General features: G+C 36.0%; 1 protein-coding gene across 4 annotated transcripts in view; it reads right to left on the reverse strand.

Moving 5' to 3' along the window:
- Nucleotides 1–1,990: 1,990 nt before the first annotated feature.
- Nucleotides 1,991–14,338, reverse strand: part of LOC117406824 (type 2 lactosamine alpha-2,3-sialyltransferase-like) — a 32,640-nt gene continuing 20,292 nt past the window's right edge. For 3 of the 4 annotated variants that reach the window (XM_059029197.1, XM_059029198.1, XM_059029199.1), the window contains 8 exons: nucleotides 13,947–14,030; nucleotides 13,746–13,852; nucleotides 12,343–12,406; nucleotides 11,657–11,752; nucleotides 8,246–8,432; nucleotides 6,924–7,061; nucleotides 5,681–5,830; nucleotides 1,991–3,198 (listed from right to left, as the gene is read on the reverse strand). In XM_059029197.1, the coding sequence (XP_058885180.1) occupies nucleotides 3,112–3,198; nucleotides 5,681–5,830; nucleotides 6,924–7,061; nucleotides 8,246–8,432; nucleotides 11,657–11,752; nucleotides 12,343–12,406; nucleotides 13,746–13,852; nucleotides 13,947–14,030 (913 nt within the window). In that variant the 3' untranslated portion in view covers nucleotides 1,991–3,111. The remainder of the gene's footprint in view (nucleotides 3,199–5,680; nucleotides 5,831–6,923; nucleotides 7,062–8,245; nucleotides 8,433–11,656; nucleotides 11,753–12,342; nucleotides 12,407–13,745; nucleotides 13,853–13,946; nucleotides 14,031–14,338) is intronic. The other variant, XM_059029200.1, reaches the window with a different exon arrangement.

The raw sequence follows: 14,338 nt of genomic DNA on the forward strand, positions 1-14,338 counted from the left end.
CTGTTACAGAAAATAGAACTGGCTCGACATAATGCGGCTGTGAGATAAAAGGATGAGCCAGACGTGTCTTTTTACACGTATACCCAAACCACCCATCCTTTTATCTGCTTGCTTAGTTTTATGCCACGTATGCATAGTTATAAGTTTTCTCCTAATACCTGAATCATCATTGGCTAACCCTCTGCCTTGCTGACAGTTTTAAGGTATATAAGAAACTGATCTAACTCTGTATGTTGGAACACTGCTCGATGATTATCTAGCACCCTGTGTGTTGAGAGTGTTTTCAGTTTGCAAACTTAAGAAATAAAGGCCTGTGTGTTTGGAACTCGCAGTCTCTCTTCCTTTTATTAGAATTTCCACGACAGTTCTCTCTGCCTCGCTTCGCCCACGCTACTCCACTACTCCGCTCGCTCCACTGGCTCCCGATCACCGCTCGCATCCAGTTCAAGACTCTTGTACTAACCTACAGATGCCTTGACCAGACTGCACCCAGCTACCTCCAGACCCTCATCTCTCCCTACACCCTCACTCGACCTCTCCGCTCCGCCTGCACTAGAAGACTAGCTCTACCTCCGCTACGCTCCCCTGCCTCCAGAGCCCGCTCCTTCTCCACCCTTGCTCCACAGTGGTGGAATGACCTTCCTACAGATGTCAGGACTGCCCAGTCCCTGACCACATTCCGGCGCTTCTTCAAGACTCACCTCTTCAAACAGCACCTGTAAAACTCCTCTGTTTGTATACTGGGACACTATCACCCTTCATGTAAATGTGCTTTATGTTGCTCTTATCTGCCCCCTATTTTACTGCATTTAATCCTGTACTTCAGAATACTGTAATCTGCCAAGTGTTTAACCTGTAGTACTTTGTATTTAATCATATCCTGATGTAACTATCACTATTTAATCATATCCTGATGTCACTATCACTATTATCTGCTGTATTATTGAATTGTGGTTTGTCACACTTGTACTTTGCTTGAACAAAAGTTATTGTATTTCTTGCTCTTATTGTATTACTTGTATTGTAACACTTGAAATGTATTTGCTTACGATTGTAAGTCGCCCTGGATAAGGGCGTCTGTTTAGAAATAAATAATAATAATAATAAAAGGCTTATTTTCAGTCCATTCTATAATTAACACCCATCCCATTGAAAGGATAATAATACCTCTTCAATTTTACAAAACAAACAAAAAAAACTAACTCAGTGGGGTAGATCTAAGGTTCTCGTAAGCACACTCAAGTAAAATAGATTTTTGTTCCCTTTCTATAAATGTGGTCAAACTACAGATATGAGAAAACAGGTGCCTGTTGTTATTTGTTTTAAAACTAACGTTCTAATCACATATGAGAAACATAGGTTGATTATTAGGTTAAAGTAGACAAAGACAAAGCATTGAAGAAAATGTATTTAAAGAATGTGTACTGTGCTATGAAGAGTAACGATTGGAAGGAGAACACAATGGGATTTTCAGTTTACCTTGATAAGATATTGTAAGCTATCGTTACTATGACACCAAATAACAAAAAAAAAACATTAGTGTGTGAGTTATAGAGAACTGGTTATCTAATTGTGATGAAAATTAAGTTATGTTATTATTTAGCAAGTCATTGAAAGTTTCTGGGGATACAAGGTGAATGTCACATTTAAATAGTTGTCTAGAGAACTGCTTTATTTCTTAGCAGACGCCAGTGGTTATCAAACATGGTAAAAGCATGTTATAAAACAAGTATCTAAAGGCAGGTGGATAGACACTTCTTTCTTATTTATTGATTTATTTATTACTGGTATTATGTTTTCTTCTGAAAACGAATGTGTTTACATGAGTTTTGAAATAGGTGTCCTGGCATTCTTTTATCCATGTAATCACACTGACTGCTCTGTTCGGTAGAACAAAACAGACTGCAGGCAACTGATGTAAAAATAAAGACATCAAATTAGGAATAGAGTTTAATAACAATTGTTTTTACAATGTCTTCCATTCAAATCATTAAAGTACAGTCACGATCATTTGTATGTCATTATGGAAAAATTATATTTAAACTATCAGTTTCAATGTCCCCAAATCAACACATTGGGGTAGATGTAAGAATAGGCGCAGTGCAAATAATTGCGGATGCAAAATTAAAATTGCCTAGCAGCCATGCAATTATTTTGCACTGCGTCCTATGTAAGTGGAACAGCAATGCAAATTACTCAAAAAGGATAAATAATGATCTGCAATTCTGATAATGAGGGTCTCAATGAGTGCATTTGGTCTATTTAGCGGACACACTTACAGAGTTAGGAGTACCGAGACAGTAGTAACTGTATGAAATTTGTGAAGCACGAAAATACAAACAAAAACATTTCTCAGATGAAGGGCAGTAAAGTCCTCTTGGCGCACAGAAAAGGGAAGCAAGGTTTTCTGAGAAGGAGCTGAGAGTCCTTACGGCTGAGGCAGCATGAAACAGAGTTGTTTGGAAAAGCCTCAGCCAACATCAGTTATGCTAGTATCCTTAGGAAATTATATGTATTGGCCTGCCCTTTTTAGCATGACATCCAGAAAGTTGTCTAGACTGTGTTGTGGTGTTGGTGCGTGTTCGTGCCACTATGTTTTCGTATGAACTTTAAAATGTGTGATCGACGACTCTTTATATGGTAAATTGTTTTAAACCCGTCTTTTTATGTTTCTATAACATCGTTGTCAGTCAGATGTAATTTATGTGTGATCGGAGATAAGCTCGATACACTTATTTCCTGGGCTCGATACACTTATTTCCCAGCCTAAGCTCCTAGAAACAATGGAAACTTCCCTTTAAATTCTAGAGCTTGATCAACTTATTTCCTGATCAACTTATTTCCTAGGACACTGGTGCTTAAAGAAAAGGGCTTGTAAACAGGAGATCCCTGGCAGATCTCGGCTCACTGTGTGACCCTGAGCAAGTCACTTAACCTCCTTGTGCTCCGTCTTTCGGGTGAGACGTTGTTGTAAGTGACTCTGCAGCTGATGCATAGTTCACACACTCTGTAAGTCGCCTTGGATAAAAGCATCTGTTAAATAAACAAATCATAATAATAATAATAATAATAATAATAATAATAATAATAAAAATAATTTTCAGTTGGTGCTCACTCTTCTGTCAAGTCAATGATTGCTTGGCTATATTTAAGCTGGTGGAGAAAAATCTGCTCAGCAGTGATGTTGTGATAATTATTCTGAAAGAAAAAAAATACAAAAATTGCATGAAGTTATAATTTAGAAGTAGACTCATTAGAAGTAAATATACCTGTGTGACAAGGAAATGCCTTCCATATCAATTAGCTTTGTAGCTGCAGATCTGTCTAGCCACAAATAAAATTTAGATAGATGAACCCTTACCACACAAATGCATCCCGACCTCAGTTTTCCCACAAAAAATGCCCCTTCTAAGAAATCAAGCCAATAGGAGCTAATTCTATAAATCGTTAAACACCTCTTACTTCATACAATGAAACAAGCGGGCAATTTAGTTCAAAGACTCTTAATCATTCCAGAATTGTCACTTTTTCATTTTGTAACATCAACGTGGATTTTTTTTCTTTTTGTGTAAAATATAGACTGGAGTAAAATGCTTTGAGAATAGATCTTCACAGAGTGATAACCAAGGCGTGAAATTCTAATAGGAGGCTGTGTGGTCCAGTGGTTAAAGAAACTGGCTTGTAACCAGAAGGTCCCTGGTTCAAATCCCAGCTCAGCCACTGACTCATTGTGTGACCCTGAGTAAGTCACTTAACCTCCTTGTGCTCCGTCTTTTGGGTGAGACGTTGCTGTAAGTGACTCTGCAGCTGATGCATAGTTCACACACCCTTGTCTCTGTAAGTCGCCTTGGATAAAGTTGTCTGCTAAATAAACAAATAACAGACGCCCTGCATACTGAGCAATTTTCAACTCTTTCCACATATTCTCAATTGGATTAAGGTCCGGACTTTGACTGGGCCACTCCAGTGTGGGTTTGGCTGTATGTTTGGGATCATTGTCCTGCTGGAAGATGACTCTTCTCCCAAGTCCCAGGTCTCTTGCAGGCTTCAGCAGGTTTACCATTTTGCCCTCTATCTTCATGAGCTTTCCAGGCCCTGATGCAGAGAAGCATCCCCATAGCATGATGCTGTCACCACCATGCTTCACGACAGGGATGGTGTTCTCAGGATGATGTGCGGTGTTAGGCTTGTGCCAAACATAGCGCTTAGCATTGAGGCCAAAAAGCTCTATTTTGGTCTCATCAAACCATAGAATCTTCTTCCACTTGGTCTCAGTCTCCCACATGCCTTCTGGCAAACTCTAGCCGAGATTTGATGTGAGTTTTTTTCAACAATGGCTTTCTTTTTGCCACTCACCCATAAAGGCCAGTTTTGTGAAGCACCCGGGCTATTGTTGCCGTATGCACAGTGTCTCCCAGCTCAGCCGTGGAACACTGTAACTCCTTTAGAGTTGCCATAGGCCTCTTGGTGGCCTCCCTGACTAGTGCCCTTCTCGCCAGGATACTCAGTTTTTGAGGACGGCCTGTTCTAGACAGATTCACAGTTGTGCCATATTCTCTCTATTTTTTAATAATGGATTTTACTGTGCTCTGGGGGATATTCAATGCCTTGGTAATGTTCTTATATCCTACCCCTGATTGGTGCTTTTGAAGAACCTTATTCCGGATTTGCTTCGAATGTTCCTTCGTTTTCATGATGTAGTTTTTGTTAGGAAATGTACTAAACAACTGTGGGACCTCCCAGAGACAGGTGTATTTAACCTGAAATCATGTGAAACACCTTGCACACAGGTGGACTCCATTTAACTAATTATGTGACTTCTAAAGACAATTGGTTGCACCAGAGCTTATTTAGGTGTGTCATAGTAAAGGGGGTGAATACTTATGCAATCAATTATTTTCTGTTTTATATTTGTAATTAATTTAGAACAATTTGTAGATTTTCACTTTGACATTATTGGCTTTTTTGTGTTGATCAGTGGCAAAAACTCCTAATTAAATCCATTTTGATTCCATCAATAAAATAAAATGTGGAAAAGTCCAAGGTGGGGTAAATACTTTTGAGAGCCACTGTATATCATTATTATCATTATTATTGTTGTTGTGATTTGTTTTAAGTATACTGTGTTGTTTTTGTTTTATTTAGTTAATGTAACATTTACATATGTTTAAAATGTTAATTGTAAAGATGGAATTTACCCATCATTGGTTTGGCAATACTTGTAATAATCAGTCATGCCAATAAAGCACTTGAAATTGAAATTGAAATTGAAATTGAAAATTGAGAGAGAGAAAGAGAGAGAGAGAGAGAGAGAGAGAGAGAGAGAGAGAGAGAGAATAACAATTGCTACTCATGCTGAAACAGTTCAGCATGATACTTGTTTGAGGTTTATCCACTGTTTTGTCTGTTTATTTTGGCCAACATGCTGTTTTGCTTGTTTTCTGCTAGTGTTTCATGTTTTGTTTAAATCTTTCTTTTGTTTAAATAAATCTGCGCAGCAGCGCTTTACACAACAATGTGTTCTTGATTTCCTTCTTGGTCTGACGTCACCACAAGCCATCGTGTCACAGCAATATATCATTTTCTCTCAAATGCACTGGTCTTATTACCTACCATACAATGATGTTTACAGATTGATACATTTAAATATATGTCTACTATCAATGTTAAATGCATTTACCTTTCTCATTTCAAACATTAGCTCTTTTCCATAATAGTGCAGGTAATTGTTTGAAGATAAATTGTACTTGAACCCTGCTATATATACATTTTCGCACACATTCAGGGCCATTGTGATTGCAATAATTCCTGATGTTGGGTGTGTTGGTATCTGAGGAAAAAACAGGCAAATCTGATTAGTAAAACAATATTGTTTCCTTACAACTATTGCATATGTTTCACATGTGACTTCTACTGTCTATTAGGACAACATAATCTAAAGTAAGATGTTCGATTTCTTGACTTGAGTGGGAGCTGTATTAAAAGTTTAAAAATGATTTAAATATATGGTATAAAAATATTCTGACTAGCTTTATTGTAATGGATGTGAAATATGATTTATTTAATTTCTTTTGTGTCATTTTTGTCTTGATTTTTATATTTTTTTTATACATTTATTTTACTGACCTTTTTGTGTGATTTATTACATTTGCTTTAAAGTTTTGATAATTTGGTGGTGTCTCTTTAAATCGCCCAAAAGGTTTGAGTCTCCATAGAAACTGCAGTGCTAATTAATTGGTTCAGGTGTATAAAAAGACGTGCAGGTAAAACAAAGAGAGAGCTAGCAGGTTCCTGGATTGTGAGCTGAAAGCACGGGTTGGTGAACTGCCGTTTGGTAAGATTGTTTGCTGAAACTATTACTTGCATGCGCTGCAAATTGGCTAGGTGCTAGTGTTAAACTTTTGCTTTCATATTGAATAGTTTGGTCCGCTCTATATTAGAGTGATTTGGTAAATTAACCCTCGTGCTCTCAGACTGTGGTAGCTGTTTTATATAGGTCGAGTCTAAACAAAAAGAAACTGGTCTTTTTTTACTTTGAAAGAAATATCATAAATATCATCTAACTAACCTGCTTGATTTTTTTGAGGATGCAACATCGACAATGGATAATTGCAAAGCATATGACATGGTTTATTTAGATTTCCAAAAAGGTTTTGCATAGAAGATTAATTCTCACACTGAACGCAGTAGGGATTTAAGGAAATGAATGATCTGACTCAAGCATTTAAAATTCTAAAAGGTATTGACAATGTCGACCTGAAAAAAGAAACAAGGACCAGGGGTCACAAATGGAGATTAGATAAAGGGGCATTCAGAACAGAAAATAGGAGGCACTTTTTGGTTACATTATGGTTGGAAGAGCTTTGTTCAGTCCAAGTCTCCCTCCTTCTCTTCTGAGGAGGATGTTTGCTACATCTTTTTACCTTTCCAGGAAGCAATTTCTCAGGTAAGTGAAGAAAGTTGTGGGCTGCTTTGTCCAGGTAGAAAGGATTTAAAACCCTGAGCTGATCTGGCTTGTAAATTAATTTTGTAGCAGGCTTTGTCCAGAATCCATTGACGTTCTAAGGAAGAAGAAATAAATCTGTTTATATATATATATATATATATATATATATATATATATATATATATATATATATATACACACACACACACACAAACACACTCTGCTGTGCAAAAGTCTTAGACATGTTGCATTTTTCTACTCTGATGCATTATGAGCATCAACAAATTACTCTCAGCCTCCACTACTGTTTTCTACTATTATTACAACCTTGACTTGCATAAAGAAGGAAAAACATTGAGTGAAATAGCTCGCATGACTTGATTTTCAAGGTGTGGTATCCGAAGCATAATCAAGAATTACAGAGAAACATCTGTAATTGACAAACCCAGGACTGGAAGACCCAAAAAGCTGTCTAACAAGGATGAGAAATACTTGAAGATAATATCCTTAAGGAATAGAAAGAAGACAAGCATTGAATTGACAACAGAACTGGCAGAAGGCACAGGTGTCGTTGTCCATCAGATCAACAGTATGAAGGTCACTCTTGAAATCAGGACTTAAAGGATGTATTACAGTAAGAATACCTCTGTTAAGAAAGGGGAACATGACTTAAAGGATAAAATATGGATAAGAACACAGAAATTGGACTATGGAACAATAGTCAAAGGTGCTTTGGACTGTTGATGGACTTTTTTTTTTTTTTTTTTAGCATGGGCCACAGTGTAAATATAGCTACTATCCATACATATATGCAGTGTACAAAAATGAAACAAATAAAGAAAATGACAAGTTTTTTTTAGATGTACACAAGTTTTAAATGATTTTGGACAAAAGCCCTTCATTTAATACAATTAGGTTTTACACAACTTAATTTGAATGTGTACAATGCCATAGAAATATGCCATTCAAAGAATGAACCACATTTATCTAGTAAGTGGCAGTCTGCAGAAAGTACAAATCCAATTAAAAGTGAATGTAAAATAATAATACTGAAATCTTTGTTGCACTTTAGAAGGTGAACTGTGGAAAATATCTGGCAAGCTAGAAATGCTTTCACATACATCATTTTGGTTCTATTTACAGTACACCACTTGTGTCTTGTTTTCACTCCAGTTGGTAATTTGTTCAGGCTCATGGACACAACGCATCACATGCAAGACTATATAAATGAATATAACTTGCACTTACGGCTTTCATTGTAATTTGAGGTATGTCACAATGTATGACGATATGTCTTACCACTGTTTTTTTTTGCAGTACTTCGGTCATCCACCTTAAATCATGTGGTTTAAATGGGATGATGACTACTGTTGTGTTTGGATCAGCATCTCTGGAATCTTTAAAGATGGATTCAGGATAGCACAGTCTAAATGTGGTCCTTTTCCCAACATCACTCTCGTACCCACGCACAGGACCACTGTTTATCCTTACAAAAAAAAAGCAAATAAAATACAAATCACAGAGTCTGCACAAGTCTGGTAAGACCTGTTCATCTTGGTCTAATCTAATGCTTAGAAGAGGATGGGTAGGGAGGTCATGGCCCTCTACCACCACTATTAGGAGTGTGCTCAGAATTTGGATTCAGCTCCTAGTTAGCATATATGTAGTGTTCTGCGTTTTTGGTTTTTATCTTTTAAAAAACTACAACAACAAAAAAAAATCTGGGAATTTTTCTGAATTTATTTTACTTAAACCACAACATGGTCTCATTTGAAGTGATTTTTAAAACCCAAAAAGTAATGGTTTACAATTTAGAAAAGCAAACTATGAAGGTATGAAACAGAGACTAACAGAAGTAGACTGCAGTAAAATAGAGAGAACATCCACAGAAAAAGGGTGGCTGTTTTTTAAAAATGTAGTACTAGAGGCACAAAAAAATTACATCCCAAAAGTAGACAAATCAAAATCTAAAACAAAATGGTTTAATAGATCAATTTTTAAAAAAAAATCATCGAAAAAATGCACTTTACAGAGCGTTTAAAAGGGACCAAAAACAAAGGCCAAGAAGAGATAGAAATGAACACTGCTAAGGGGGCTAAAACCAATTCCAAAATGTTTTTCCAATATTATAACAGCAAAAGAACATTCAAAGAGGAGGTTAAATGTCTGATACAAATGGCAAAATCATAGGCGAAGAAAAAAAAATAGCAAATATATTAAATGATTACTTTTCACAAGTTTTTACAAAGGAGGATATGGACAACATGCCCCACATGTCGACCTGTTCCTATCCAGTTTTAAAAAACTTTAGCATAACCGAGGCAGAAGTGTTAAAGGGACTAGGAGCTCTTAAAATAAACAAATCCCGTGGGCCGGATGAGATCCTCCTAATAGTACTCAAAGAAATGAAATCAAATTATTGGGTATTTCCTAGAAAACAGTCCGGGATGATATTGAATAGACAAAAATCGAGTATAAATCAGTAAAGACCAACGTCCAGTTAAAAAAAAAAAAAAAATTAAAAAAATCCTGTAATTTTTCGGAATAAACTGGAAATGTGGAACACTACATATATGTTATGCACCATATTAGACTTAAAAAGGTGACCAGGTTGGTTTTAATAAGCCACGTGTAATTCATTCCTACTTCACTAATAGGTACAGTGTACACCCCCAGCCACACAACACAACAACAGTATTACCCGGATCATTTTTCAGGGGATAATTGTGATACCAAAACACCATGTAACATAGCAAGGACTGTCCTTCTATTCATCCAAGTCCTACAGGGTTCTGGAACCATGTTTTAAATAATTTAAAAATTATATATATATATATATATATATATATATATATATATATATATATATATATATATATATATATATATATATATATTGTTTCAGATCAACATGTTTGCATTTGGCTTTTTCTTCTTTCACAACCCATGTTCATTTCCTTCTTTCTATGAACGGGCAGCAGTGTGGAGAAGTGGTTAAGGCTCTGGACTCTTGACCGGAGAGTCATGGGTTCAACCCCTGGTGGGGACACTGCTGCTGTACTCTTGAGCAAGGTACTTTACCTAGATTGCTCCAGTAAAAACCCAACTGTATAAATTGGTAATTGTATGTACAAATAATGTGATATCTTGTAACAATTGTAAGTCACCCTGGATAAGGGCGTCAGCTAAGAAATTAATAATAATAATAATAATAATAATGTTTATATTGCTGTGTCTGTTCAAACCGAAATAACTTAACAGAAAGATAACTCCTAACCAATTAAATATTGTATGCAGTTCTGAATTAGTTATAGAAATGTTAAATACTGCATGGCAGACCCAAGACATCTGATCTACAATATTCAAAGTTACATTACATTGCACTGACCCCACAGTACCCAAATATGCTATGCGCATGCAAATCTGTCAAAGTTGTGCCCTACTCTGACCTCCGCATAGCAGGGGTATTTTTACATTAAACCACTAATAGTTTGCATTAAATGTTTCCTCTTTTTTATCACTGTCGTCAAAGAAACAGAGTAAATAACTTTGATTGTGTATCACTGGGGCCTATTCATAGAGCTATTAATTACTGTATTATAACTATTGGTGATGAGCGATTAATCGAAAATACGGTTCATTTTGTTTTACTGGGACTTTCAGTTGTATGTATCTGTTATTGTTGACTTGGTTTCTCATTTTAGATTGGTCAGCGAGGCAGGTTAAGAAATTTACATTTGTTTTTAATAATAAACAAATGTTTCAAATTACTCTTTCTTGTACTGCGTTTCATTTAATATTACATAAAACATAATACAAGAAAGAATGGCAACCAGAAACAAAAGATTATAAAAATAATTCTAATTACTAATTACTAACAATTATTATTATTATTATTATTATTATTATTATTTTCTGTTATGCAGCATTATCAGCCCTAGAGAGTTAGTGATTCAAAAGAGCTTAAGAGAAGATTTCAGGCAGTGAGAGAGTGCTTTGTCAGACTGTGTGTGCTTTTCTTCTTTATTTAAAAATGGTTTCTGTGAAGTGGTATTTTTCATATATTGGTTTTATTGTAGTTTTTAATTAGAAATAATAATATAAAAACTGTAATCATGAACCTTTTTCTGACTCCATTTATAGGACTGCGAGCATCTGTGTAATGGTTATATCAGCACTCGCAGCTCGTAAACAGACCTGGGATTTCATCCTCGATCCGTTCACTTCTACTTGTGCCGGTATTACCCACATACACAGGAATTCGTCATCCTGTAGCCCTATAATGTGTAGCTAATTGCAAAAGTTTCCCCTTTTACAGGCAAGTCCATAGGGCCCAGAAGGCAGGCAAAGCAAAAATGTGTGAGTGATACAGGAAGCCACCTCCAACACACACACACACACAGACACGCACATGTGCAGGGCATTGATACACTAGGAAGTCATGCAATGGCATCACCACATCGACTGACTTCCTAAGCAGAGAAACGTCAACGTGCTGCCCTGACCAGTGTTACACCAGTGTTACACCTTTAAACCCAGTTATCCATAGGATTTAGTGTGCAACACCACCTAAAAGGACCCCAAAGATATTTTACATTGGTTAAGTGATGTTAATGTACTGCAGCCTGGAACTTGAGAGTTACTAGCAGAGACCCTGGTACAGCATGGACAACATGCACTTCATTTCTAATGAAGAACACTCATAATTACCTTATTACAACTTCAAAGGAGTCAATAATTTTGCCTAACGTCTTATTTCTCAGGACTGCGCCATTGCCGACAACAACACACTTCCTGCACTTGTTTCTGTTGAAAGAAATTATTTTGATTGATTTTTTAGTAGGCATTAATAGTATTTTAATAGTATTTGTACTACCAATGATTTATTTACAACGGAAGGTCAATGAGCTGTTGCCATGCTTATATCAACAACAAAACTGGTTTGCATGACAAAGCTATATTAGTGCAAACATATACACTACAGTAAATTACACCATGAGTGTTATTTCAGGCTAGAACATTTCTGAATGGGCTCAGTGTAAATAACAGAGTGCATATGGTAATAAAAATCTATTTTTGCTATTCACCCAAAACAAAATGAATTGTTATACCTCCCAAATTATAAAAGTAACTTTTCTTTTGTGAGTTTACTAGCAGTAACACACATGTATTGCATTCAGGTGCAACCCAAGTACAGTGCACGTCTGAGAGCAGCAAACTACTGCAAGTGAATGAATCATAACAATTGCTTGCCTCATAGCCTGTTTTTACAACAGTACTTTGTTACTGTAGGTACACACTAAAAGAACTGACACAAAAAACATAGTAGCTCTGTAAAGACAAGGCTTTAAAACCCTTACATTTTAGTTAGCCAAGCAATATAACTCATTACCTACTTCTTTACTTCAAGTGGAAGGTCACATCCTTTCAAGATGCGTAGAACTGTCGCAAACATTGATTCTGGGAGGACAAAACAAACAAACATAAGACTCATGTTACTGACGGCTAGATATTTATATTTAGTTGCTGTGGGAGAACGAATGTTACTGACGCGCTTGTTTCATTAGCTATGTGTGCAGCTCCTTTAATACCAAGAACAACAACATGTCCACACCGCTTCCACAATACATGTTTTTTGTACAAGCAGCACAATGTTTAGGTACAGTCGACAAGAACCAGACATTCACAAACCATCTTGTCTTATGTTTTTTGCAATTCAAAACAACAAACAAGGCCAATTTTGCCATCTGTAAACCCCTTTCAATACCTGTTTTTAGTTTGCCCCATCTGAAAACCATTTTACATTTCTCAATAAAAACATTTTTTTAAAGTTCAGTGTAGAAATACAAATATAATTTCTATATCCGTAAATATTGAAATATGTCAATCAGTGAAATATATATATATATTTTTTGTGCTTTTAAAAAACTATTTTCCTTCTATTTATGCCTTCAGCTAAACTTGATTTATTGTTTTTTGGATCCTTTAAATCAGATCTCTGCTGTTCACTGGTGCTGGCAGCAACACAAATCAAATCCTGCGTCACTTTTTTAGAGGTATGTCAAAAACACTTCCAGCATAGAGCTGGTTGAGAGACTTGGCCCAGCCCAGTGTTAACTACAAGTCATAGAGTTTATTAATGACAGCAGTCTGCCACAGCAATGAATGACTGAATTGTTTAATGTCAGACTCGGAGTAGAAGCAGCACCTGATTTTTTTTTTTTTAGATATATGTATATATATATATATATATATATATATATATATATATATATATATATATATATATTAAGAACTTTATAAAAGGAAAATACAAAAACTCTTGTCATCAAATAGCTAGAGTGTGTATATAGTGTACTTAGAGACAGGCCTTCATTGCTAGATAACATTTACAAGCCTATAACATTTATCAACTCAATGACTGTTATCTTTCATCACACACATGGTACACATGGGACTAGTGTTTAAATAACTGTATTTCCTTGTTGCAAGTGCTTCAGTTGTACTGGATCAACCAGCAGGTCTGACAGATGCTGTTAAAAAAATACTTGGCAGGTATCCAAGGAAGTTTCACAAGGAACAAAAAGTCAAGCCTTTGCTAATGTCTTTAAATGTAGAACAGCATTGTGCGTTTCAACCATATAATGCTTCCTGTTGAGAGCAGTTTCTAGCCCTACTAAACTGTCATCTTGAAATGTAAAAATAGCCAGTACTGGTGTATGAGTCCTAACTCCGGTTATCCAAAGCTGTCTTAAAATGAAAAGCAATAAAACAAAATAATGTAATAAAATAACCTCACCTAATTTTTGTATTCCATATGGTAATTGATGGTTTGCAAGGGTTGTGTCTTTTGTTGAGCCATTAACATCAGAAAAACACAGAAAAGGGTTGCTCTTTTTTTCAATCCTTGAAAAGAAAATGATAAATGGATAAAGCCAACTATTCAGTGTAGTCTCAAAAATGCTTGCATATAAAATTACAAAAGACTGCTCAAACTTACCTAAAGTGTTCAGGTATTACATGTGGCTGACAGAGACTGGAACTGTCCTGCACTGCATTAAATGGACCTATATCTCTCCAGAGTCTGTTTAAAGAAAGAATGGACGTACCAGAGCAGTCAGCAGTCAGGAATCACACTGAAAGATGAGAAGCGCAATTGCACAATTCACCTTTTTTTAAAATCTGCTTATTAAAAACAAGTGACAGAAGGTGTTAAGAAATTTCCGAAATGTAGTACTGTTGTGTCATTTGCATTAACTTATTATTTTCAGCTGCACTGTGTACTGTATAAGACATTTTATACTCCACTAATGTAAAACCCTTTATTGCTCAAAATGTGTCATGCATCATGAAAATGCATGACAGCACTGCATTCAAAAACAGTAAAGCAGG

This window comes from Acipenser ruthenus, chromosome 8, assembly GCF_902713425.1.
Source record: "Acipenser ruthenus chromosome 8, fAciRut3.2 maternal haplotype, whole genome shotgun sequence".
NCBI classification, from domain to species: Eukaryota; Metazoa; Chordata; class Actinopteri; order Acipenseriformes; family Acipenseridae; genus Acipenser; species Acipenser ruthenus.